This window comes from Amblyomma mixtum, chromosome 7 (genome assembly GCF_055824585.1).
Source record: "Amblyomma mixtum isolate Tamu chromosome 7, ASM5582458v1, whole genome shotgun sequence".
Classification (NCBI taxonomy): Eukaryota; Metazoa; Arthropoda; class Arachnida; order Ixodida; family Ixodidae; genus Amblyomma; species Amblyomma mixtum.
The window spans coordinates 47208145-47232784 of NC_143018.1; the positions used below are offsets into that span (position 1 = coordinate 47208145).

General features: G+C 43.6%; 3 protein-coding genes across 3 annotated transcripts in view; 1 reads left to right on the plus strand and 2 right to left on the minus strand.

Moving 5' to 3' along the window:
* Positions 1 to 242, minus strand: part of Prosbeta4 (Proteasome beta4 subunit) — a 25407-nt gene extending 25165 nt beyond the window's left edge. Inside the window, exon 1 of the mRNA XM_089552484.1 lies at positions 9 to 242. Within this exon, the coding sequence (XP_089408610.1) occupies positions 9 to 99 (91 nt within the window). The 5' untranslated portion in view covers positions 100 to 242. The remainder of the gene's footprint in view (positions 1 to 8) is intronic.
* Gale (UDP-galactose 4'-epimerase) lies at positions 15 to 13281 on the plus strand. The gene is made up of 9 exons (XM_089552482.1): positions 15 to 586; positions 934 to 1089; positions 1820 to 1938; positions 2763 to 2876; positions 4870 to 5049; positions 8418 to 8598; positions 10032 to 10123; positions 10419 to 10611; positions 12037 to 13281. The coding sequence occupies exons 2-9, from the start codon at positions 966 to 968 to the stop codon at positions 12099 to 12101; spliced, it is 1068 nt and encodes a 355-aa protein (XP_089408608.1). The 5' UTR covers positions 15 to 586; positions 934 to 965; the 3' UTR covers positions 12102 to 13281.
* The window catches only part of LOC149335935 (trafficking protein particle complex subunit 12), a 23446-nt gene continuing 10796 nt past the window's right edge, over positions 11991 to 24640 (minus strand). The window contains exons 7-14 of the mRNA XM_089552479.1: positions 23574 to 23712; positions 22596 to 22708; positions 22231 to 22303; positions 20546 to 20619; positions 19906 to 20004; positions 18767 to 18864; positions 17049 to 17136; positions 11991 to 15133 (exon numbers count right to left, since the gene is read on the minus strand). Coding sequence (XP_089408605.1) covers positions 14879 to 15133; positions 17049 to 17136; positions 18767 to 18864; positions 19906 to 20004; positions 20546 to 20619; positions 22231 to 22303; positions 22596 to 22708; positions 23574 to 23712 — 939 coding nt within the window. The 3' untranslated portion in view covers positions 11991 to 14878. The remainder of the gene's footprint in view (positions 15134 to 17048; positions 17137 to 18766; positions 18865 to 19905; positions 20005 to 20545; positions 20620 to 22230; positions 22304 to 22595; positions 22709 to 23573; positions 23713 to 24640) is intronic.

The window sequence follows — 24640 nt, forward strand, 5'->3', positions numbered from 1 at the left end:
ACACTCACCGTGCTTGAGAACCATGATGCTGAACGCAGTCGTCCTGTCGGCTGCCATCAGCGCAAAGTCTTTAAAAGCGATGCCCACAAGACACTCCATGTCTGCTCCGATGAATGGGAGCGATGTGAGGCACTCAGCTAAAGAATATCACCGAAAAATAATCGAAAATCGCCGCACATTCACAGCTTCCTACACGGTTCGAATGCACGGCAAAGACAGACCGGAAGTTTCACAGCGCTCCCTGTTGTTTTTCACAGGCGTGGTCATAGCATTTCCTGTCAGCATTTCAGGTTACAGTAGCTTCAAAATATAACAAAACAATTACTGTTGCTGTGCAAAGGCTATCTAGACAGATTTCCAATATTCCAGCCCAAAGTTTGTGCCTCATAACTGTTTGTTTTTTTTTTTTTGTAATAATGTTAGAATTCGTGGTTTGGTGGCGCTAAGGTGCCGCACGGAAACCGAAACAGAGGACTGCCTTGGAGGAGGGTTCTCGAGTTGGTGATGTGGTCGTGCAGCTGACTTGGTTGAGGCGATAGAACAGTAGTCGCATCGATATCCCCACTGCACCACGTAGCGCGTCAACGTGAGTAGAAAGAACGCCTCCCGCTTATCTGTTTGCCGAGAATTTCGAACCTTTCGCCGCGAGCGTAGATTTCGAGATGACCGGAAATTGACCGTCGAATGAATGGAACGCGATAACGGCGCGCGCTGCTTGATCGTGCTCCGACAGAGACGTCGGAACTGTGTGAACACGCTTTAGAGATCTCTACAGAGCTTCCGATACTGCGAAAACAAAAAATACCATTAATATTCATTTAGTGCGGCGCGCAGTTTTGTCAGTGTAATAGCGGTGTGCGACATTCTCTTGCGTCACCGTCTCGAACGGACGTACTACGTGCGGCCCTCGATCCAAAGGTCGTTTCTTGATAGGTGTCATCTTCTCTGGCGGGAGTGTGCGCAAGATGTCCAAGGGCAGCATATTCGTGACCGGAGGCGCCGGCTACGTGGGTAGCCACACCGTCCTCGAACTGCTCAACGCCGGCTACGATGTCGTCGTCATGGACAATTTCCACAACGCTCATCCGGGTACGGCGATTGATGCAATTGTTTCTGTGGCTGTTTCTCGCAGCCGTCTTTTTCGATTTTTCTTTCTTTCGGCGACGCTCATATCTTACAGCTGTCGTAGCGGTGCGCGTGCGTCTGCTGTTACGCGCGCGCCTTACCGCGCATGCGTCGCTTCTCGAAGCAGACGACGCACAAGTTGTGCTGAGACGTGACCTTTTTTTTGTTTGTTTTAGTGTTTGCGTGAAAGCTAAGCGTCTTTCAAAGCGACCTTTCGCTCATTGCAGATACTTGCTAATGCCGTGCAGGGTAAGCAGTGATGTGAACGAACACTACCTGAGCTAGCAGCTTACGATTTGCTGAGCTCTGATTAAAAAAAAAAAAAAGAGAAAAATTCTACCGACTTAAAGAAAAAAAATTCCTCTGCTAAAGCCGGATGGTTTGAATGATTTACTCATCAAGAAAACACACCATATAAATGTGTAACTTCAAGGAGCTAAGACCAGGGAGTATGTACCAATGACACAACCCAGCTTTAGCTTTTCCAATCTTCGAATATACACTGTTATGAAAAATGTATATGGGTCGTGTCGTGTCCATAGCAATCAGCTTCTGAGCCATTACTTTCTAGCGAAAAAGTCCACAGAGCTGTGAATGTCTTTGTAGATAGCACTACCACTATGCAAACAGGTGAAGCTCTCTTTGTATTTTTCCAGCTCATTGTAGATTGATATGGGCCCACTGTTTGTTCCAGATAAGGAAGGCAAAATGCCAGAGAGCTTACGAAGGGTCCAGGAACTGACCGGCAAGTCAGTGACATTCTACAAGGCAGACCTACTGGACCAAGATGCCATTGACGACATCTTTAAGAAGGCAAGCGTGACACAACATTGATTCAAGAAAAACAGACCGAAGTATATAGCTTAAAAGCATCTTAAGACAAAGCATATTCGCACTGTGCCAGTGCCAAGAAATCATGAGTGCTGACTAACAGCACATAACTGCTACCTCACCGAACCCCCTTCCTTCTTTTCTACTTTCTATCTTCCTCATCGTGCTTCCTTTCTATTGGCCTCGATATGTGCATTGCACTGTGTCAAAATGCAATCATGCCAACACACCCAATTACCTTCACAGCAGCACAAGAGACATCAGTTGGGCTGGCCATTGCAACTCTGCCCAAGTCTTCTTTCACACCAGAAAAGAGCTTGCCCTCTTTCACATTGGTTGCTATGTTTAAATCAGTTCCATTCGTGATGGCCAAACAAGCTCCAGGTTTCTTAAGCTTTAGAGGTAGATTTATTTATAATTCTGATTTAAATCTGTTCTGCTGCATATGCTCTTAACTGAATACACATCCTAGCATAAGGCATGCTTTGGAAGACATAAAAACCAGCAGCGCAGAGCGCGGAGAAAAATCTTGAAGGAAAGTTATCAGACCTGCAGCTGCAGAATTTTTTTTCTGAGCCTGGGGAACTTCCAGACTTAAAAGTACTTTATTTTGATATATGCTAACAAGCTGTTTGAAGATGCAGGCACGAAAAATCGAGATGTGCATTTGGAGATGATCAAACTGTCTGAAGATTGAGGTTATAGGCAAAATAGGTGTATCATTTGAATGGGGCTTAGCTAGAATAAACTTGAAAGCAACGCCGTAAGCCACAATGATGAACTTATTTTTCTCCCTGTCTATGCAGCACCGCTTTGACTGCGTCATCCACTTTGCGGCACTCAAAGCCGTCGGCGAGTCGTGGCAAATTCCACTGGACTACTACCGCAACAACCTAGGTGGAACTGTAAACCTGCTCGACGTGAGTTACCGCACATTTGCATATGCGTCAATGCCTTTGTCCTTGCACGCACATGTGCAGTGTATCCTACTTCACCCCCTTCCTCACTTTCTTTTTTTTTTGCTTTCTCTTTGTTTTATTTATGGTGTGAGCATAGTGCGAACAGCCCACAGCTGGTTGTGCCAGCCACCTGCTTACATCTGGCAAAAGCCATGTACGTAACCTTAAACAAGTGCCTTTTCACCTGGAAAAACTAGCATACGTTACCTTAATACGGCCTAAAATCAAATATGCGTCGGCCATCTGGGACCCGGATCAAACATACCTTATAGATGACTTGGAATCTTTGCAAAACCGTGCCGTTAGATTCATCTTTTCTGATTATTCTCGTCATACTAGCCTCACCGCACTTGATACGCTATCACTTCGCCGGAAACTATCACGCTTGACCCTTTTCCATAAACTTTACCATCATGTTCTGCTCCATGACGATTTTTTTCAATCACCTGAATCTTTTTTTCCACGTCGCGACCACCCGCTGAAAGTTAAACGCATATCATGCCACACTTCTTCGTTTGCTAACTCTTTCATACCACGTACTATAGTCGACTGGAATAATCTACCATCACACATCGCTTCTGAACGGGATCTTAATAAGTTTCAGGACCTTATTACCCAAATGTCTGTTTAGCTTTACTAATTGATTTTACCACATGCTGCATTCAGCTTTTTTGTTATTTTGTTTTGTTCCTGCGGTTGTTATGCCTCTAAAACACTATCTGTTCTTTTTTTCGTGTAAATTACAATGTATACTACAGGTTTTTGTTTATTTCTTTTGTTTTCTACATGTGCTTTCTGTACTTATGTGTTGCACCTTGGCGCTTGCTCATTTTTATTTTTATTTTTTGCGTTGTGTGTCATTGCTCCCCCCTATGTAATACCCTCGATTGAGGGCCTTTAGTGGTTTATTGAATAAATAAATAAAAACAAGCTTTACAGCTAATATTGCATACTTGGATGATAGACAGAATTGTACAGAAACAAGTAGCATGAAACTCAGTGAGAAAATGAATAGGTAGAGTGGTGGCTTGCAAATAACTGTGCTTAGCCCCACATACCGGTCTTTAGAACATCGTGATATCTTTTTTCCTGTTTTCTTTCTTCTGGGGCAATTCATGCATCTATACTTACATATTTGCATGCGGGCTCACAATATGTTGCAGTCTAGCTCTACAATTTCAACAATGAACATTCGTTTTGGCTCTTAGAGCTTGTGTGATTTGTTGCCACGTCAGCTCTTCCTTGAGAAGCAGTTTTCAGACAATAGCAACAAACATTTTTCTTTGACATGATGGATTTGCATAATGAACTACAGAGAAGGAGAACGCAGATACACCTCTATTAGAATCAAACAACTGTAACGGAAGAATGTTTGATCGGCATTGGAACACTCGGCTTGATTAAGACAAAACAAGACAACCAGTGCTGAGAGGTTGATAGGCACATGCTTTTGAAGGCATCAAATTTGACTTTCACAAGAAAATCTAACTGTACACATAAGATGTTCATCCAGACAGAGAAATTTTCGTGCTGTTTAATTTCACTATGTTAGCAGAATACATGCAATTTTGGGCAGAACTCTCCTTTTATGTGCTTTTATGCAAGAAACTAAAACTGCACACATTACAGCTGAACTTCACAGTCATGAAGTAAGACATGATGTTGGGCTAGTCGGTTCATGGTTAGAGCAAGACAGAACTGCGCAAAGACAATGGGACAAAAGAAGGCACGAATACACACATGCAAAGCGCAAGTTTGTGTGCTTTGTGTGTGAGTATCTTCGGGCAGTTCTGTTTTGCTCTTCACAGTCATACGAGACTTTTAAACCATTTCACGGCTGCTGATAGTAACGCACTTATCAGGACACTTAAAACAGTTTTCACATGTCTTTGAAGTCATGATAAGGTGTCTTGCGGGAAGGACCACTACGGAGTAAACCGGTGCTCACACGCAGGTGATGAGGAACCATGGTGTGAGGAAGCTGATATTTTCGAGCTCGTGCACGGTGTACGGTGTGCCCCAGTACCTGCCCATCGATGAGGACCACCCAACGGGGCAGTCCTGCACCAACCCTTACGGGCGTACCAAGTACTTCATTGAGGAGATGCTCAAGGATCTCAGCGTGTCAGAGAAGGTACGTGCTGTTCCACATGATCACCACCAACTGACACGATGCATATGTGATACTGTCATTTCTATGCAGTTTGTTTGAACAGACACATTTGTCGCATGCCAGGGCTTGTGTGCTCTGTGTCGCAACCCATCGCAAGCAAATCCACTAGCATTAAGGGGGGACACTGGTCTTGAAAAGAAAATTTTACTAATTTAGTCATAGTTATGAAATTTTCAGGGCACATGTATTTTTGTGCACTGATTCTAGATATGTCATTTAATTTCATGTAAAACAATTCCTTGAGCACTTATGCACTTTTTATGCAAGTATTCTGCGGAGAGTTTTGAAGAAAATTTGCTGCAGGAAACTCGCTGAAATGTATGCCATTGGGTTCTCTTGACACCAAGGAATACAATAAGGGTAAAATTGTCTTCCTGCCTATCATAGAACTCGAGTTATAGGGTATTGAAGCTGCCACTTCAGAAACAGGGATACACACTTTCCTTCTCATTTCTAAAGCAACAACTTCAAAACTCTAACTTAAGTTCTATGATAGGCAGGAAGAAAATTTTACCCTTATTGTATTCCTTGGCGTCAAGAGAACCCAATGGCATACATTTCGGCGAGTTTCTCACAGCAAATTTTCTTCAAAACTCTCCGCAAAATACTAGCATAAAAAGTGCACAAGTGCTCAAGGAATTGTTTTACATGAAATTAAATGACATATTTAGAATCAGCGCACAAAAATACATATTCCCTGAAGATTTCGTAACTCTGACTTCATTAATAAAAATTTTTTTTTTCAAGACCAGTGTCCCCCCCTTAAGGGGGGAAGAAGGCCTTAGAAAAAAACATTCTAATAATGAAGTCTCAATTACGAAATCTTCGGGGAACATGTATTTTTATGCACTGATCCCAAATACGTTATGTAACTCTTTGCTGAGAGCTTTCAATAAATTCGACTGCAGTTAACTTGCTAGATTGCAAGCCATTGGTTTCTCTTGACATCATGCTATGCAGTAAGGGTAAAATTCTCATCCTGCCCGTCATAGAAATTGAGTTATGCGATTTCGAAGTTGTCACTTCAGAAACAGGAATACAAATTTTTCTTCTCGTTTGTGAAGTGGCAACTTCAAACCCTCTAACTCAACTATGATAGGCAGGATAACAATCTTGCCCTTATTACATAGCTGGATGTCAAGAGAAACCAATGGCATGCAACCTAGCAAGTTCCCCCCAGCAAAATGTATTGAAAGCAACATAATACATAGGAGCACAAGGAGTTACTTTACATTAAATTATACATTTGAAATCTGCACGCAAGCATACATATTCCCTGACATTTTCATAAATGTGACTTTATTCATCAAATTTTTTTTCTAAGGCCACCTTACCCTTTAAAGGGACACTGAGGAGAGCACTATTAATATTTTTTTTATAGTAAAATCCGATAGTTCGGCATGTCATGGCTTTGTTGCCACTTGGCCGGCAGCGAAAGATGCATTTATTTCTAAGAAATTTGGATTCGAAGTTGAAAAAGTTTTTCCCGCCGCTCTGATTCAAACTTGGGATTCGTCTATGACGACACAGGACTAAGAGACGTGAAACATGACGTGCACATGGCGTAACGCAGACTCCGTGATTTCTGGCTGCCAGCAGTGCGGCCTAGCAGCAGCCGAAAAGAAAGCTACCGCCGGCCGCACGTTGAAGGCATTTATCGGCTATTGCGGCCGTCGCTACAGTCGCTTCGATTACGTTTGCACTGGCGTTTTGCCAGCGTTACGATGGATCTCGTTCTCGAAGTCGTCAACGAAGTTCTCGCAAATAGACACCTTTAGCATACCGTGTACCTTGTTACCGCTAGCGGAATACCGGGAGCCCGCCTACCGCCGGAAAACAGGCGCTGATTTGTCCCGATGCTTCAGGAGCGCGCGTAGCAGCCAGGCACGTGGCGCCATCTGGCGACGTCAAGGAGATTTGCGCATGCATTGGCTGCGCCTCAGTGATGCATGGTTTCTCGGTTCCTGGTGTTGCTAGAACCATTCGTTCTAGCAACACTGTTTTGGCCTATGATCTCATCACGCTTGTACTTGCGAGTTTGGCCTGTGGCGGCGATACCTGTATTTTGGTTCTTGCTCTTTTCTATGTTACAAGAGCTTTGTTGTCAGTATGAGTGGCGTTTTTGTAATCAGGAGCTGGTATTCTGTCGATACAAGCCAACTTCAATTTCTCCTCAGTGTCCCTTTAAAGCCAACCGCAAGAACCGCAGTGCTTGTGGTGTCTTGTTTGTTGAAGTGTGTGCGTTCATGTTGTTACAAGGCATCAGTCCATTGGATTCTATTGTTCAGCTCCCTCTAATATAAAAGGCAACAAAGTTTGAGTATTAAACTGATGATTACTCCATAATTAAGTGTCATAAGCACACTTTTTCCTATTTTCTAATAGTTTTCCTTTGGGCGTACAAAATCCATCAGTCATTTTCTACCAAAAACATTATTTTTGTGCAAAGTGGTCGTTGATTTCCATACTGGAGAGACCTTTACATGTATTTCTACAACATTTTTAACTGAGAAGTAAGCAATTAAGAATGCTTTTTGTGAATTTATAGTTGTGCAGATATTGTAGGTGTTGGCCAAGAACACTAAGGTTTGGTTTGGTTTATGGGGTTTAAAGTCCCAAAGCGACTAAGGCTATGAGAGACGCCATAGTGGAGGGCTCCGGAAATTTCGACCACCTGGGGTTCTTTAACGTGCACTGACATCGCACAGTACACGGGCCTCGAATTTCTCCTCCAAAGAAATTTAGCCGCCGCGGCCGGGATCGAACCCGCGTCTTTCGGGACAGCAGCCGAGCACCATAGCCACTGAGCCACCGCGGCGGCGTAGAACACTAAGGAACTTGCTCATACAAACTAGTCACTTACAGTCAGATCTTGCAGAGATCTCCTATTTTGAAATTGTTAGTGGCTTGCCCGGTCCATTCAGAACCAACATAAAATCACTGTTTTGCCCAAAACTGGCCACTGAAGTACACAGCACAGTCACTACCAGAAGAGTTGCTTGTTCCATCTTTCCTCGTCGATGGTAGTGCCGGTGCTGTGAAGTGCTGCACTGCTTGACACTGCGACTCCCTAAGTACACAATGGACACTGAAACTCCCTTGGACGTCGTATGGACGTCCTACGGACATCTGTGGGACATCCAAGGGAGTTTCAGTGTGCTCCTGCTCTTCCAGGACTATTTCGCACTTGTTCTGCGGCCTTCTCTTGCTGCTTGCGCTTTTGTCTTGGCTAAACCAACCTCAAGCTTCTGCACCACTGATAACACTAGCAGTGGAGTGTGAACACACAACTCGGACAGCCGACGCTGATATTACGTTTTCCCTTCCAGGGCTGGTCGATAGTTCTGCTCCGCTACTTCAACCCGGTGGGTGCTCACGAGTCTGGCTACATTGGCGAGGATCCCCAGGGAGTGCCCAACAACCTCATGCCGTACGTGTCGCAAGTGGCCATCGGCCGACGCCCCGAGCTGTCCGTTTTCGGCAACGACTTCGACACCCACGATGGCACGGGTGAGCTGCGTTTGGTTCCCTCTCTTGCAAATCCCTTCTTTCCGACTGCACATTACCAGTGCACATTAACGCAGTGCTTCAGTGGTTGAAACACTTAAACCAAAGTTCCCAACTTAGTGCTCGTGGGCACTTAGGCCCTCGGAAACATTGAAGTTGTTGTCAAGGTGCTTGCTCCGTCTCCTGCTGTGTACACCTCTGGAGTGGATGACTAGACCTCATGGAGTTAACATGTGAATTAAGAAGAGACCCTGCTCTTTAAAAGAAAATTTTAATTAATGAAGTCACAATTATGGAGTCTTCAAAAATTATGTATTTTTGTGTGCCAATTCTAAATGTCATTTAGATTCATGTAAAACAAGTCCTTGTGAACTTATGCATTATATTATAATTTTTTTGAGTGAGCTTCTAAGAAAGTTTGCTACAGGGAACTTGCTGAAATGTTTATGATTGGTTTGCCCTGACATCATGGAGTGAAATAAGGGTAAAATTATCATCCTGCCTATCATAAGCGTTGAGTTTTAAGGTTGTTAAGTTGACATTCCAGAAACACGGACACCAACTTTTCTTCCAGTTTCTGAAGTGGTGACTTCAAAACCCCATAACTACTTTGCACCCTTATTACACTCCTTGAGGCCAAGACAAACCAATAGCATGCATTTCAGCAAGTTCCCTGCAGCAAAATTAATGAAATGCTCTCTCCAAAATACTTGCATGACATATTGCATACGTGCACAGGAATTTCTTTTACATGAATCTAAATGACATATTTAGAATCAGCACACAAAAATACATGTTCCCTGAAGATTGCATAATTGTGACTTCATTAACAAAAATTTTTTTTTAGAGGAACAGGATCCCCCCCCTTAAGTCACTCCTATTAAGTGTGCAACTGTTTAGAAATACAGCGCTGCCATCTAGCAGCACAGTACATTGATAAACTAGCAAAACATTAAACTGGTGTAATACTTCTTGGCTTGTGTGGTGCATGCAGTAGAAGGTACTAGTTTAACAGTCAGTTAGCTGCCCAACCTGCCCTTCATTGCTGTAGTTCAAGTTCCTCAGTCGCTGCATTATTTTTCTTTCTTACTTTTGTCACCCAACCTAGTGAATGCTACCAGTGCTGACAAAGATGCCTTTGTGCATTTATGGATTAGCTGCACTGTGTCGGGGGAAAGCAGTTTCTTTCTCGATGAGAAAAGAACGCTATGCATGGCTGACACGCAGCTGACAGAAATACTTCACTGTAAACTTCTCTCGGCACAAAGATCACTGCTTCACAGTTGAACCTCGTGCAACCTGTAATTCATGCCTGTAGTAATAGTGAAATCAAAAGTAGCTACTATTATTGCTGCTTTTTTTTTATAATGATTAGCAGCCGAGAGGAACCAAGAGAAAGGTTGCCTGCAAGGTGTGCGTATTTTGGCGCGATGCAGGTGTGCGAGACTACATACACGTGGTCGACCTTGCGAAAGGTCATGTGGCAACCCTAGACAAGGTCATGGCTGGAGACATAGACGGATGCAAGGTTGGTGTCCCTCTCTCACTTTCGAGAAAAGAAACTGTAGTATTTATCTCAGCTCGCTAGTAGTCCCCCTGCATGAACACAACCACTTGCTGCTTTGAATCACCAAAGCAGAGAAAGGCAAGGAGCACTGTAGTGTTTAAGCAAAGCACAAAATTATAGACTGGTGTTTTAGCAGCACACTATTTCGTTTGACTAAGCCTTTCTTTTCTCTGTCTTCTGTTGCCCTTTAACTGGTCTGCTTGGCCAAGGATCAAAATGTTGAGGTTTAGCAACATGTAGCGCCCTCTGTCTGCAGCCCTACAACCTGGGCACAGGCCACGGGTCGTCTGTGCTGGATGTGATCCACGCGTTTGAAGAGGCCAGTGGCGTCAAGGTGCCTTACAAGATCGTCGCACGGCGACAGGGTGATGTTGACGGGCTGTTTGCAGTTCCCACCCGTGCCGAGCAGGAGCTTGGCTGGAAGGCTGAGAAGTCTCTCTACGACATGTGTGAGTTGCGTCACGCCATGCACTTAGCACAGGCAGAGGCACAAGTTCCCATACAAACCAGCCACTTTCACTGCGAAAGCACTCGTACGCTCACCAACACCGACCTAACACACTGCCATCTTTGGATCTTGTGCCATTGCCTAGCAACAGAGACGCCACATTAAGTTAAAAAGAAATCAAATCAGTATCCACGACTGGGAGTCGAACCCGCAACACCGTGAACAGATCAGCTTCGCAGGCCACTGTGCGAGAGCACTAGGCTATCGCCGCAGCTGACCACGCCTCATGTTAAACTGCGACCCACTCTGGCGTTGCGCATTGCACGCAGTTTTCTTCGTGCACCGATACTACTACCCGTGCTTTCACATAATCGCTTTAACCAAATTAAAACTCTGACACTTCTCATTTCTTTAAACGTGCACTAAAAAAGAATCTGAACTCGTCTTTTTACTGCGGGAAATCGATGTACACATTCCGAGCATTCTTAGAAACTTCGAATTACTGTCCTGTGCGGCCAGTTTCCATAGTTTGAATCTGATTAAATGTCCCGGCTCCCATCTTTTTTTGAACTCACCACAGACGGTGGGAGGAGTCGACCAACCTTTCAGCCAGTCCCGTGGCAGCTTGCCGCTCGCTCTGCCATCGGCGGAGTGATACGTAGCGATCGGCGAAAGCAGAGTCCACGCATATTTTTATTTCCGTGGGCCTAATTTGCGGCTATGTAGCTTCTGACTGGATCTATCTGCTCACGGAAACCTAAAAAAAACACAATAAAAGCAAAATCGGAGCCGCCATGCGACTGCCTGAAAGGCACTCCACACGTTAGTTGACTCCTCGTACCGTCTGTGGCGACAAAAACGTTAATACAGATTTCATGTTCTTTGTAGTCTTTTGTGGCAGTAATTTGCTGTGGCTAGCTACACCGTTAATAGTCAAAGAAACATAAAGTTGTCTTACGTGCATGTTCATTATCTTCTCTCGAAAGTCATTGATCATAATTTATCAGTTAGGATTAAAATTGTATAAGCAGGGCATGTCAGATTGCAAATCGAAAAAATAACAAAGCCACACAGTACGCACATCTGTTATCTGGCAGGGCTGCTGCGGTGGCTCAGTGGTTATGGAGCTCGGCTGCTGACCCGAAAGACGCGGGTTTCGATCCTGGCCGCGGCGGCTGAATTTCGATGGAGGCGAAATTCTAGAGGCCCGTGTACTGTGCGATGTCAGTGCACGTTAGAGAACCCCAGGTGGTCAAAATTTCCAGAGCCCTTCACTGCAACATCCCTCATAGCCTGAGTCGCTCTGGGACGTAAACCCCCATAAATCATAAACCATTTTCTATCTCGGTCTTACACAGATATATATATACATGGCTGAAATTGTTGAACAATGAATTAATGTTTTATTTCTGTTTTTCTTCTCAAGGCAAGGACATGTGGAACTGGCAGAAGAAGAACCCCAACGGTTTTCTAGGGGCCGGAGATCAGTAGCAGAGATGACAGAACCCTACCAGCCAACATTTTGTAACTTCCAAACTTCTTTTTGATGTTCTTGGTTGGGTCTCATGTAGTCAGGGTTGTGCTGTGATCTTTCGTTGACAGGCCCCCAAAGAATCGCAAAGTAAGAAGACAAACGAAAGAACACTAGTCGCATCTAAAGCCTTTTGCTGGTTGTGTTGCTGTTTATGCCTGCTTTGTTCAGATCATGTCTCCGCAAGCTTTTGTTATCTTTTTTTTTTTTACAAGCCACTACCAGCCTCTGTCTTCTCATCTTGTGCCTAGTCAGAAGCATCTCAAATCGTCGATCTAGTCTTTTCATTTGTGCCAAAGACTGCTGTGGATAGTAGTGCAGTACAGTCTTTGTCGAAAGTAAGTGGGCCAGTTAAGGTTTAACTGCGCTAGTTCACAAAGGTGTGCAGTGGGGCTGCTACTGTGCTCTTACCATCAGAAGCAGTGTTTACGCCGCTTCCATAAAGCTTCTGAACACATTCTTTGTCAACAGCATGGGACACACACTTTTGACAAAGATCAGTATGCATTTGCGCCTACCGTGATGTTGATGCCTGTCAGAAAATTCCCTGCAGGACAGGACTGCCTCTAACATTCTTTTGACTGTCTTACAAAATTTTCACTAGCAATAATACAGAGTTGTTGCTAAGTGGCTAACATTCATTGCATGACTGTCCGCAGCTGGTTACAGAGGCATTAATAGAAATGTGGCACAAGAAGATGAATTTTCTATTTGTTGTTTACTGTTTTTGTTGTTCACTATGTCAGTCATTCAAGTATCATACATGCTTGCCATGTTGACGCAAATTTAAGTGCCCCGTTTTTTAAAGCAGAGATCTTTGAACTAGAGACCTTTGAACTAAAGCAAGTTTGTTTTTGTTTTTTAATATGGTCATCAGAAGACACAGTGCTTAAGATCACAGGGTGCTTAATTTTGAGTCAATATGGCAGGCAAATAAAGGCATGAAGTACTATTTTATGCATTTTGCATTGCTCTATTTACTAGACTTCTTATTACATCCATAGCCTAAAAAACAATGGTTCCTTTTATTGTTGTATACACCTTCTGCTCCAAAGCAAGCTTGTTTTCACAGTGGTATGGATATGTTTTTTGAAGAGTGTTTTTATAATAAAAACCAAACCATAGATTTTGTCACGCTGCCTTCTCTGTCACAAACTTTATTTTACACCCATGCCAGCGAACTTTTGCGAGGTGCTCGTTATCAGTCATAAATGCCTCTTTGCTCGTATTCTGATTCCATAAAACCTAAGCGGGGCTCATGGCAAATTCCAAACGGACGTCAACAATTTTTAGGCACCAATCCGTGGTTGGGAAATCTTACCATACAAAGACAACAGGACCCAAAGTCCTCGGACCCATCACCAAGATACGATTTCCTTTCCTCAAACACCAATTTTCAGTCTCCACTTAAGGCTGCTTACATGCTGTGAGGGCAAAAGCATTACTGTGTGACTGTGAGTGTTCTTTAGAAACAGCTAGAGGCCACAGTATTTTCAAGCAACATTTTTTTTTTTGCCGGCATTGCATGACAAATGCATAGCCATCTTCCACAATTCTATTTACAAGATGTTCAGCGTATTGCAGCAGCAGTGCAGTGACAAAACTACAGTTTGAAATGTCACAACTAGGTTCGCAGCAAATGTCATCCCCCTATCCCTTCACAAGCCACTGTTATGTTATCATTGTTAATCTGGCTTTACCATACCTATCAATGCCATCCCACCACAACCTTCATCACCATTTCGATACAATCACGCTCATTGCAGCTCTCAATATGTATTCCGCCACGAACAAGCTGCACAGTAACAGCTAACATTTGTTTTCGGAATGTTGGCAACTGACTTCATCGCACACCTTCAGCGGAGCAAAAGCACCTACAGCACGGTTTTCTACAGTTATGCATGTGAGGCTTGAATAATTATCAACACATGGGAGTAATATTAAGGGTGCATCTACATCCTTCTGTGATATCAATTTGCAGCAACAATATTAGATGGCTAGCTCAACCGTGCAGGTAATGTCTGTGACGGTTGAAATGCTACCATCAACTTGCTGGGAGAATAATCTCTGGTTAAACAGTAGCAGTACAGCAAAGTCATCAAAGACTACCGAATACAGACACACGGACAACCAAAAAAATGACAACAGGAAGCGCAATGCGAAATCGTTGAATCGTTGTGCATTTAAAAGCTGGTGCCTTTAGTAATGTAATCATTCATGCTGCGTTAGAGTTTCACTTACCACGTGATACGTTTATGCACAGTAAATGTGAGACAACATGCATTCTTGCCCTACTTTTCCAAATCCATATTTGCCCACAGGTATTTCGTTACAGCTTGCTTCACACCAAGGAATAGCAAAATGTTCACGACCAAAAAAACAAGTTCAACTGTCACTATATACATCTGAACATCGCTGTATGAAACACAAATGCTTTGAACTGTCCTTCACACTGTGAACATTTTTTTAAATATTATCCTGCTACGCCACACATCGCAATTATTTTTTTTGTCAACCTCAGTGTAATACTAAACTGACCAGCACACCCTTCCAACGTGACCAGGGGTGAGTTATGTTCTGTGAAACGAGGAATTGTTGAACTTGGCACCAACTCATGTTGCAACAAGTCCGTCAAAGAGCTGCGTACCCACTGACCTCAATGTGCACGGTACACACCGCCCGTGCACCATCACTGGTCAGGTCGGACTGTTTACAAGCGCACGCTGCCCAGTCAGCGTCACGTCTTGGCCGGCTGCAGCTTGAGCGAAGCCACATTGAAGCCGTCGCCAGCGTGCTTGGCGACAAGGCGGAGCATGCTCCGCTTCTTGGTGATCGCCTCCGAAGACTGCAGCTCGTAGAGTGTGCACACGTTGAAGAGGAAACCCTCGTGAAGGCACAGCACGGGGTCGCCGTGCATGGCCGTCTCGAGCAGGCTGACGGATTCGCTCAACCGGCCCAGGTAGAGAAGGCAGACTGCCATGTTGTTGATAAACTGCAAGGTGTAACACGGCGACAAACTTTCAGTCGGGCAGTGTTCCGCATGAGCTGTTGAGCTGTATCTGATCTGACAGCCAACAACTTCCGAGGTGAGCCAGCTAGGTCCAGAAAAGCTGTCTGCTGAAGCCAATGAGTACTTAAGTGGGCAAGCCTTCAATGGCTTGCTAAGTGCCACTGATTTGTGTGATACAGTAAGAAAGGCAGAGTGACCAACAGCCTACACATGTTGCTTCGTGATGGCCATGAAGTTGACTTACAGGCTCCTCCACCGGACTAATGGTAATCAAAAACGGGTTTGAGCTGGCAAAGCATTCCACTACTATTACAGTTAGGTGCTCCACTATAACTATAGACTCACAGCTTGCCGTTAGTATAATATATAGCTGCATCAATCCACTCAGTGGCTTAGTGGCTGTAGCGTTTGGCTGCTAAGCGCAAGGGTGTGTGATCGGACCTCGGCCATGGCAACCACATTTCGATGCAGGCAAAATGCAAAAATGCCCGTAGGACTGTGCAATGTCAGTACGCACAATAAAGAACCTCAGGTGGAGGAAATTAATTCGGGGCCCTCCATTGTGCCGTCTCTCAAAGCCCACATAGAGCTTTGAGACGTTAAGCCCCACATAGCATACCATATTAGTAGTAGCCGTATCATTTTTTAGACTCCAAAAAATGCAATCCTTGTTGCTGTTGCAGTGCAAGAAATTCAGGATCTCCAGAAGAGTCGAAACAAAACCAGCTAGCTTTGAGGCTGATCGAGGTGCTTAGAATACAATCATTTTACATGTCAATTCTGCACCACAACTATCATGTACCTAGACCATAGTGCTGGATTCCAGGCTGATGACATGAAGTCCTTAAATGTGCACTGAAAAAGGTACAGGGATTTGGTACAGGGACTTTTTCGCACTCCATCGCTGCTGAGCGCAGCACTAGTTGCTGAGCACAACAGGTGTACTGAAAATGCAAGCTGTGCGTCGGGAGATTAGCAAACCGAAGTGCAGTTCAGTGACATGGGCATAGTAAAACCTAGGTGTGTCTGCAGGTCAGCAAAGAAGTTCGCAACACCTTCTTCAACAACGTCACTAAGCAGACCCAACTGTTCCAGTGCAGATTACAAAAGTAAAATAACAATCAAATGGGATGCCACAGCATCACTGCAGACAAATGGCATTTTTTTTTCATTCTTGTATGCCATTTAGGGTGAGATATATACTGCAACCATATTGCAGTGGATACAAGCGGAAAACTTATAATCACCCATGGCTGTGTCCCTTTTCTTTCGTAGTTAAATTTCACGTGAATTCAAGCACACTGAAACAAGTTTTGTCAATAATGGCAGCAGCACCGTGGATCTCCAGTCGAGCAGTCCCAATATGTTGTTGAGCTGCCTTTGACAGCCACAAATTATGGCTGTCAAATTTTGCGTTTCACTCTCCCACATTTATTAAATGATGAATCGGAGTTGACGAACAACTGATTGATGTACTACCTCATGCCCTCAATGTTCGAATGTTAATTCATGTTCTTTTTTGTATCTACTTGGCTTGTATCAACTACCTCATACCCTCAATGTTCGAATGTTGATCCATGCTCTTCTTTGTATCAAATTGTTTTGTTTTTTTTATGTGTGCCACTACCAAACTGCCTCTGTAGGGTGCGTCGGCCTCGTCAAGCCTCATCACTGGCTTTTTGCCGGAACACCCAACATCCTGGTGATGTTGAATAAAGTATTGATTGATTGATTGATTGATTGATTGATTGATTGAAATATATGTGAGCCTCTTAACTCTGAGTAATTGCATGCATGCTGCAGCAGCAAGATGATAAGTTTAAGCCGCTACATGGCGGTACGAAGGCACAAGTAAGGTGCAGAAAAAAATGAAACAACAGAGTTAAATTTAACATACCAGGGGATTCTTTGGCTGCAACTTGCTGGCCTCTTCGTAGAAGTGGTACGCCTCAGAGTAGCTGTTCTCAGCCAAGGCCATCATGCCCCTGCAAGAAAGGACACGAGCGACGCAGTGGCGGTCAGCAAACAAAGCAGCTCAACTTGAACCAGTGTACATAAAATGTGCAAGCAATTCATATGAGCTAGGTTGCATGCTCTGCTGTGCTTCTATATTTAATAATTATTTACCCATATGAGCAAGTGGTATTATTCGTGTTCCATTATGTAGAGTCCAGCCCCATGCACATTACTGTAAACTGGCTGCTGGTAAAGTGCATGCACCTTTCAATGCAGCTGAACAGCGCAGTGCAGTCCAAAGTAACAACTGAATAAGTCACGGGTCTGCAAATGAATGGTGCAGTCTTTGTCAAAAGAAACAAGTCCGAATGGTTTGCTTCTAAGTCGCGTAGTGGGCTCTGCTAGTATCTGTGGAAGTTCCATGTTTTGGAGGAGCGGGGACAAGAGTTCCTCTCACTTTCGAGAGATTTGGAATACTCGCAATGCATAGCGAGCCACACGGCAAGACTGAGAAACGAACCACTTGGGCTCTTTACTTTTGAAGAATGCTGTACATAGCATGAGCATGCAAGAAATCCATGTACTACATGGCTATGAACACATAACAGAATACATAACTGGTATGGCTTACTGCTTCCTTTTAGATCCTAACCGCAGGTTTACACCCCCCCTGCTGTTAATGTAAATTCCAACAGCAGGTTTCAAGAATCAAGAAGTCTTTATTGAGTAACACAAACAAAATGTATACACAGATATTTGGACCGATAGCCAATGAGGCTAGTAAGCGGTCCAATACAAAATAACATATAGGACAGCAATCACAAACACATTGAAGAAAAACTAACTTTGTAGCCTTGCTTCCATTCGCAAAAAATGTTTCTTGCATGTCAGTTTGAAATTCCTAGCTTGCTTTATTTCAATTGGCAACGAGTTCCAAATTTTCGCTCGTGTAAATTCTATTCGTCTTTCTCCGCACGCATTATGGCAAATAGGAAGGTTAAAATTGCCATTGCTGGCTTGTCTAGTGTTGCGGACGGGAATACTGAATGCACCAAGAGGTAAGGGGTAGTTGGTATTTATAATATTATTAACCATAAGAGCTATTTTGTAATTGCGTAAGGTTGTGAATGACATGATTTGCATTGCGTCAAAAATGTTATTGGTAGAACTATTCGAAGAAGGTAATCCCATGGTTTTCAAGGCGCGTTTTTGTAGTCTTAGCAATGGTGATAAATACGTTTTGTATGTGATTCCCCATGATTCACTGCAATAACTGAGATGACTGTGACATAATGAAAAATACAGTGATCTAAGAATAGCAGGTGGAAAGTGCCTTCACTTCACAGGTGTAATCCTACGTTTAGGGTTTTAGCCTGCAGGTTCAACCCCCTGAAGAATCTAAGTCCAGGTACCTCTGAAAGCTTTACAAAGAGTTCAGTCTAATGCTGACTCTCGAATACAAGTAAGAAGTTGTTTACTCTCCACTGGACCGAAAATTGTAGCTTTTCACAGCTTTGCAGCTTCGTAGCTTTTTTGCAGCTTCGTAGCTTTCATGTACTAGAAAGGGAGGCTGGTGAAGGGTGTGTGTATAGTGTGTCAAACGATGTGCACTGCAACTGCTATTGCCATGAGCTCTCCTAAAGCAAGAAGTGGGCTCACTTGTTGGTGAGCACTTCAAGCCGTCCTTCCAGCCCCATGCTGTGGTACAGGGCCTCTGCCTTGTGGAAGTGGCTCTGCGCAGAGTCTACATCACCCAGCTGTTGAAGCAAGAGAGCAAAAATTAAGGGGATAGAATCAATGCAAGATGTAATGTTTCACTACTCAGAACACCTCACTCTCTCGTCTCAACAGGTTTTTAAACAACAGCATATTTGCTAGGAGCTCACAATGACCAAATGAACCCAGAGGATGCCAAATCAATCCGCAATCAGGGGAAGAAGATTAGCAGGCTTAAAAGTAAGCAAACTAACGTTACCGGACGAGCAACTCCATCCAACTTTTGTTCTCAGCGAAAATCGATTCTGTCGCCCTTCCCGACTACGTTGCCATTTGTCTGCCAACAAGAGATGCATTTATTGCAGAAAAAATTGCACTTAGAAATTTTCCTGCCACTCTTCTGAAATTCGCAACTGTTCACACCGAAAAAAAAAAAACTCCGTAATCACGGTTTGGAAGTAGACGGGATCTGTGCAAAAAAAAACTGCCTTCACACACTGCAGGTTTCTTGAAAAAACAGCCAGAGGTGGCGAAATGTGTATTTTATTTCACAACTGTTTCTAGCTTATAAAAACATCTTTCCAGTTAAAGCCGCATCTTTTTCATTAGAACATGGTAATCTGTCAGAACAGGCTTACTCCAATAAATCGTCAGCCACCCTATAAGAAAAAGATGACATGAGTCACTCAACTCAGAAGACTGGCAAGCGAAGACTATGCCTGATAGGCTCCAAAAAATAACCAATGTCTTGAATCCACCTCTCTAACTTTACCTGCACTCTCATGTCTACTGGCAACCACTAGAGAAATTAGCAGGGCACATCATACTGCACTGACGTGACCGTAAAGTTCTAATGGGACCACGGAGGTGAGTGCCTATGAAAGCAGGAACTGCCCCAAATTTGCCATACAATAACCGCTACTAATAAAATCGATTGTGACAACACCACTCAGCTTTCAGCCTACCGTAGCCAGTGTTTACCAACAGCACAACATGCAAATGCCCAGTTTCTTCAAGAAAATTTTTTTTGCAATACTGATAGGTATTCCTTAGCCTGCTTATCACACACCACTGTCTCTCACCTGGAGGTAAATCCTGCCGATGGCCGAATGCAGCTGTGCCTTGCGGCCACTGTTCTTCTCGAGCAGGATCCGGGCCACCTTGATGGCCACCACATAGTCCTGCATGACACCCGAGTTAAAGGAGCTGGAAGTCAAACTCAGTAGTGGTACTCACGCATGGGTAGCGCATATACAACAACAGAAATCTCTGGCAAAAAGAAAGTATGTATAACGCATTGAGTGCAACGTACAGTGCCCAAGCACGCACTGCAGCACACACCCCACAAAAATTCCACCCACTATAGCCCTATCTCATTCGAAACATGGCAGCGTCATGGCATCCCAGAGCCAGCTAATAAGAAAATCAGCAAACCTTTACTACTCTCATCAACGGTTACCACAATTGGTCGATGCGTGCATTAAGACCAGCCACACATTTTTTTGACAAGCTTTATGACAAGCTTTCAAGATAAGTTAGACAAGCTTCAAGATGCGCCTGTGCAATGCCGCATTTTATACAGATGGATTGAAGTCAGCCCATAGATTTAGTGGACTGCCAAAGCACATCTTAGAGCAATAGCTCCCCCTTCCCCCCTTTTTTGGCACACAAACAAGTTTGAATACGGATAAACAAAAGGGTCAACAGTAAAATGATCCTTGCCTTCTGGTTGAGGACGCAGTTGAGGATGGCAAAGTACACACGGCACTCACGGTCTTCCCACAACTTCATGGAAGCTGCAAACCAATACGCACATTTCCTCACACTGCTTCTCGCACGAGACAGAGACCAGCTTCAAAGATGCTATACAGTTAAAAACCTATCTAATAAAGTAAACAGGCACCATGCATTGCTGAGATGAACTGTGCGTGTGTGTGGTGTCCCGAAGGTACACGTTGGCTATGAGGGATGCCACAGTGGTTACTTGCAACAGTGGTTCCAGGCTACTTTGACCACGTGAGGTTTTTTAGCATGCACAGACTTGCACAGTACATGGGCGTTTATATTTCACCTCCGTCAAAACACGGCCTACAAGAGGCCTTGGGTGCAACAGCTAAACACCAAGGCCATTGAACCACTTTGCTAGGTCATCATTTGAATTAATCGAAAACTCAGATCAGTGAGTATTATTTCACTCAAACAAAAACTTAGATTAACGAGCTCTATAAAAATTTGTAAGACTTTCAAAAGGGCTGCTACCATGTACAAAAGAAAGGCCTGTGATTTTTGCCTAAATGGGCTTTAGCAGCACCTTGTGTAGGCAGCTTTCAAGGTCCATGAACTGTTTTCCTTGGCTCCTTTACGAGCACTAGCAATTATATCAAGGTGCAAACAGCACCCAACACACTGCATGATGCCACTGCAGTTTCATAACAAAACTCGATGTTTCAATCAAAATGCAGTGCAATTTGATAAGTGTTTTCGGCAATAACGTTTAGCACATTACTGCCATCTCCCCATTGGTTTCATTATATATATATCGCTTACATGCTCACTGAATTGTGAGCATAGCTGATATATTACTTTGGGTTTTCTTTTTTTTTTTTATGGGGTTAATGTCCCAAAGCAACTCACGCTATGAGAGACACTGTAGTGGAAGGCTGCGGAATATTTCGACCGGCTGGGGTTCTTTAAAGTGCACTGACATCGCAGACACGAGCCTCTAGCATTTCGCCTCCATCGAAATACAACCGCCGAGGCACGAATCGAACCCACGTCTTTTGGGTCAGCAGGCGAGTGCCATAACCACTGAGCCACCATGGCAGCGATACATTATTTTGTGTCTGAGAGACTACAACAAACTGCAACATGTGAATATCAAGGAGGAAATCAATGTCTATTATACCGAAAGATTCACAAAACCATGATGTGTAAAAACTGGGCTTAATTATTCAAACATCCACATACTTGTCTAGAACACTCAAACAGCATGCTCTGCTCTGTGCTTGTGACATTCATCAGAGCCTGCTGGGCTCGACATACCTTCCTGAAATATGAGAAGTAAACCACCATTCATTCAAACGTGCATGCTAATTAAGGTGTTCTGAGTTCTAGGCTGTCTGTGAAACGATACTAGTGCGCAGTTTGAGTACGGTAGACAAGTATGCGGATGTCTCTACAATGCTAAAGTTGCACCCAAGATAACTCTTAAGGTGAGATTGTCAGACTGAAGGGACAAGACTGCAGCGGTCGCAAGGAGCTATATAGTGTTCTCTCTCATCAACCCACTCCATCCCAACTCTTTTTTATGCCAAAACGAGTTCCTTTTCGATATGGCACTAGGATCATCATCATCATCCCAATCTTGCACGAGCCTGATCGTACTCACCAGAAGCTCGTCAACTCACCCTGCCTCAGCTGTTCACTCATGTCCAGAAGGCTACCATCCTCAGATATGCCATTCGTCAGGTTTCCAAGGATCTGCACAAGAAAAAGCCGCCAGCACACAGGCACTTCAAAATTTAACTGTTACAAAGCTTCCCCAGCAGTGTAACTTCCACGAAACCAGCCACAACCTTTTCTTGCTGATAATCCATCTAGAATTGCCATGAGAAGTCTTCAAAATCCTTTTGCAGCAGCCGAACAGAAACAATCTTTCGCAATTTAATTTTCTCATCACTGTCGCTTAAATTTGTACCTCAGCAAAAAGCAGTTACATTAGGGCACCTACAGTAATGAAAGCCTGAGATCGTTGAAGTGCCTCTGCGCTCACCCTGTGCACAACGTTGAGGAGCTTGTACAGAGCGTTGAGAGACGTGCAGTGGTTCCCCTGGAACTGTGGCAGCTCCGCCAGCAGCAAACGCATGGCAAATGGTACCATCGAACCTGCAGCCACCAAAATGGTTCCTTTAGAAAGTTACCAGCTGCCAAGTGTTTAAATGGCATTGTTCAGAAGTGCCTTCTGCATGACGTTCTTTGTTTCCCGCTTTGTAGCAAACCGAACGAGTTAGCCGTGTTGAAAAGTACAGAACTTTCTTAGAAAAACAGTATGCAAATGATGTCTGCATCTGAATTTCTGTGCTTTGCTCTCAAGTCAAAGAACGCAAGTTTTTATTGAGACAGCTCGTTAATGCTTAGGTTGCTAATAATACATAAAGCAAACACTTTCACTTTAATCAGAGCACTCGTATTCACTCGCCCTTCATAAAGGCTCTGGTAGAAAGCTAACAGCACTATCTTGCTGTCAAATTACATCATCCCTGGAATTTCAGTGTTAGACAAATAAATTAAGAAAAGAATTATCGCGCTAACCAAGCGGCAAATGCAGCATTCTTTGCAAAATACGACTAATCACGAAAACAGTACCATTAGTAGTTTCTTCTGTCGAGACCAATAAGCCTTATGATTGGTAACAGATGACAAGTCGTAAAAAAAAAACAAAATGCCGGTACTCTAAATGCCTATGTAGAAATCACATTACACACACAAATTCAACATCGAGATTAGCAGTAATGGACAGGTAAAATCTCCTAGCACACTTAGCAACAGTTAGAAAGAAAGAAAGAAAAGAATGACACTGAATAGAGTGACCAGTTTTGTGCTGAGTAAAAGTTGATTTCTTGGCTCTTTCATGGTACGTTCACGTTTGTCCGGCAGAAAAAGACGCATTTCGTGCTGAGGGAATGAAATTAAAAATTTTCCCACCACTGAGTTCAAACCGTGATGTCCGCACTGAAAAGCATCTACCCACCTCGCTTGTCCGGATAGGTGTCAGGGTAGAACTCGTAGAACAGGTCGGGCTTGTCGAGGTCTCCAAACGCATCTCCCTCAACCTCCGCGTAGGCAAACTTCCGCTGCTTTGCAAACAGCGCTAGCCGTGTGTACCACAGCTGGAGAAACAAGGGCAAACATGGCAGTGTCATGACGTGGCATAAATGTGCTGCCTCTACACCCAGCACATTCCAGCAGTTTGTGGAAACGCTTGAGATGTATGAAAAAAAAAACCCAACCCTGTTCTTCTCTTTGTTGATTTTAACTTTCCCTTTATAGTCTAGTCTGATCCTGCCTCTTCGTTTTCTAAAAGCAGTACAACTGGCAATTTTTTAAACATATGCCTAACATTTGGTTCAACACCGTTCGTCACTGACCCAACAAGACCACGCATCCAGCATTCTAGACCTTGTATTAATAACACATCTTGATACCTATCACCCTTTTGAATGGTTTGAGTGAATGTTTTGCAGTATCAGTATAATTTATTTTCTTGCCACATGCTAAAGAAACAAATTGCATAACACTCAGGCTATGATAAAGGTACCAACGTTAGCATGAACCGGAAATTAACAGAATAGATCGATGATTTCATAGCCAACTTTCCACTAAATTCTCTTTAGCCGAATCGGTTGCTTTTCAAAGAAGAGATGCCTTTACGTCCTCACCATTATAGTAAAGGAAGAATATCCCTGCCAGGGTTTAATGTATCCCTCAGATTACTAAATAACAAAAAAAATGTTTTTTTTTTTTTTATCAGATATACAACCCAACTCTCCATACACATGGCAGAGGTATTATGCTGTTGCAAAACAATACGAAAGGTCAAACACACACTAAAAGCAAGTTTTTTCTCTACTACTTTGCCATCTATGCTGCAAACCCAAAGTAATTTTGAAAAACTGTTAATGCTAATCAATCCAATTGGTGTGCAAATATCCCAAAACACAGTGTTTCATTCAGTTTTTCAAGTGAATGACTTGACAGCATTCCTGATGTACCTTCCCGCGTGCATCTGCTAATGCAAAATATAACATTCATCCCATC